Genomic DNA, 1,536 nt, shown 5'->3' with positions numbered 1-1,536 from the left:
GTACACTCATGACTGCTCCTGGGTCAATGAAAAAGGAACGGTGAGTAACTCTATCTCATGCAAAGAAAAGGCGACTAGGAATTGGTTGGCCGGGTACGTCAGTCGCCAACAATGACAGGCCTGCTGGTTTTCCGACTTCCATGAGCAGGGTTTCAGACACTTAATAGCTCTGTTTCCAAATCGTGAATGGTACCAACAATATGATTAGGCAAATGGGCTGGGAGAATGCTGTTTCCGAGGAGGTAGACTGCGAGGTCTCCTAGGAGATGCAGAGGGTTGGAACTGTTGACGTAGATTGACAATTTCCGCTCGCAATTGTTTAATCTCAGATGATTGTTGTGTGTGATCAACGACTGATACTGGATGTGTAGTAATCTCCGACGTTGAGTCAGCTTGAGTGGCCAAAATATTCAAGTCAACTGTGGTATTACAGGCAAGTACTAGTCTGTTGTTGGCAATGAGGTGCCGTAGAAAAAGCTCTCTTAGAAAAGATTGGCCAGTAGAGGAAGTGTTATCACCAAGCAACTGGTGTAGACGTCTCAGTAATTGTGAAAGTTTTCGGTCACCCAGTTCATCAATACTTAACAGTTGTTGCAAGCGCCGTTCAAATGGTGCTATTCTCTGAATCAACTTAGCTTTTAACGTATCATACGGGTTGCTGCTAGAGGGGTCAAAAATGAGATTTCTAATCTCTGTGGCGTATTCCGGTGACAATGAAGAAACAACATGGTCATAACAACTCTTCTGTGATGTTATGCATCTAGTGGCGAATTGTGCTTCAACCTGGGCGAACCACATCTGAGGGTCGTTTTGCCAGAAGAGTGGCAGTTTAACTGTCACTGTGGATATGGATGCTGTCAATGCCGTTGGCAGGGTAGCTGGAGTAGATAATGCAGTAGACACCTCCGCCATAGCTGACGGTGGGATAATGGGGACAGGAGATGGTGGAGGGCTGTGTCCCTCTGAGTGAGCCATGACTACTGTCAAAACACTCGTCAAGATATAAATTAATCGGGAGAAAACATCCTGGTCACCAATGTAGGCAACGCTACTAGCTTTCATCAACAAAATATGTATTCTCCAATTAATAACAAGATCAAAAAGGATGAAACAGAGAGAACGAGAGAAAACAGAAAAAGTGAATAATAGACGGAATATTGTGTTCAGTGCATTGTATAATTGCGCATGCGTGGTTTACAGAAAACAATGACAACGTAACAGTCCATAGAATGTCAAAATAATAATTAATAATAAATAGTAAATACATACACAGTATCCTGATTCACCACAACTTGTATGGACTTAACACGAGTAGCCTTCCTCTTGGCTTTTTCTCCAGCCATAATACATGTTTCCAGTGGGTCAAAATGTAATGCTTAAGCTGGTGGGTACTTAGCTGGCTTTGTAGCAGGAAATAATTTAGCCAATTCTTGTGCACACGCACCAGTAGGGTTTGCCATTTTCTTCAATGATGACAAGGCTCTAGAAGTTGCAGTGTATGACTATAAAAATGAGGATGCTATATTTATAAATTCA

At 42.4% G+C, this 1,536-nt stretch overlaps 1 protein-coding gene across 1 annotated transcript; it reads right to left on the bottom strand.

Annotated features, from left to right (window-relative positions):
* Window positions 1–204: 204 nt before the first annotated feature.
* Window positions 205–975, bottom strand: LOC105314727 (uncharacterized). Its single transcript, XM_011409074.1, has one exon. It carries the CDS (start codon window positions 973–975, stop codon window positions 205–207), a length of 771 nt encoding a protein of 256 aa, XP_011407376.1.
* Window positions 976–1,536: the final 561 nt, after the last annotated feature.

This window comes from Amphimedon queenslandica, unplaced genomic scaffold, assembly GCF_000090795.2.
Source record: "Amphimedon queenslandica unplaced genomic scaffold, v1.1 AMPQUscaffold_12594, whole genome shotgun sequence".
In the NCBI taxonomy this organism is placed as follows: domain Eukaryota; kingdom Metazoa; phylum Porifera; class Demospongiae; order Haplosclerida; family Niphatidae; genus Amphimedon; species Amphimedon queenslandica.
This window is presented reverse-complemented; position numbering and strand designations above follow the sequence as displayed.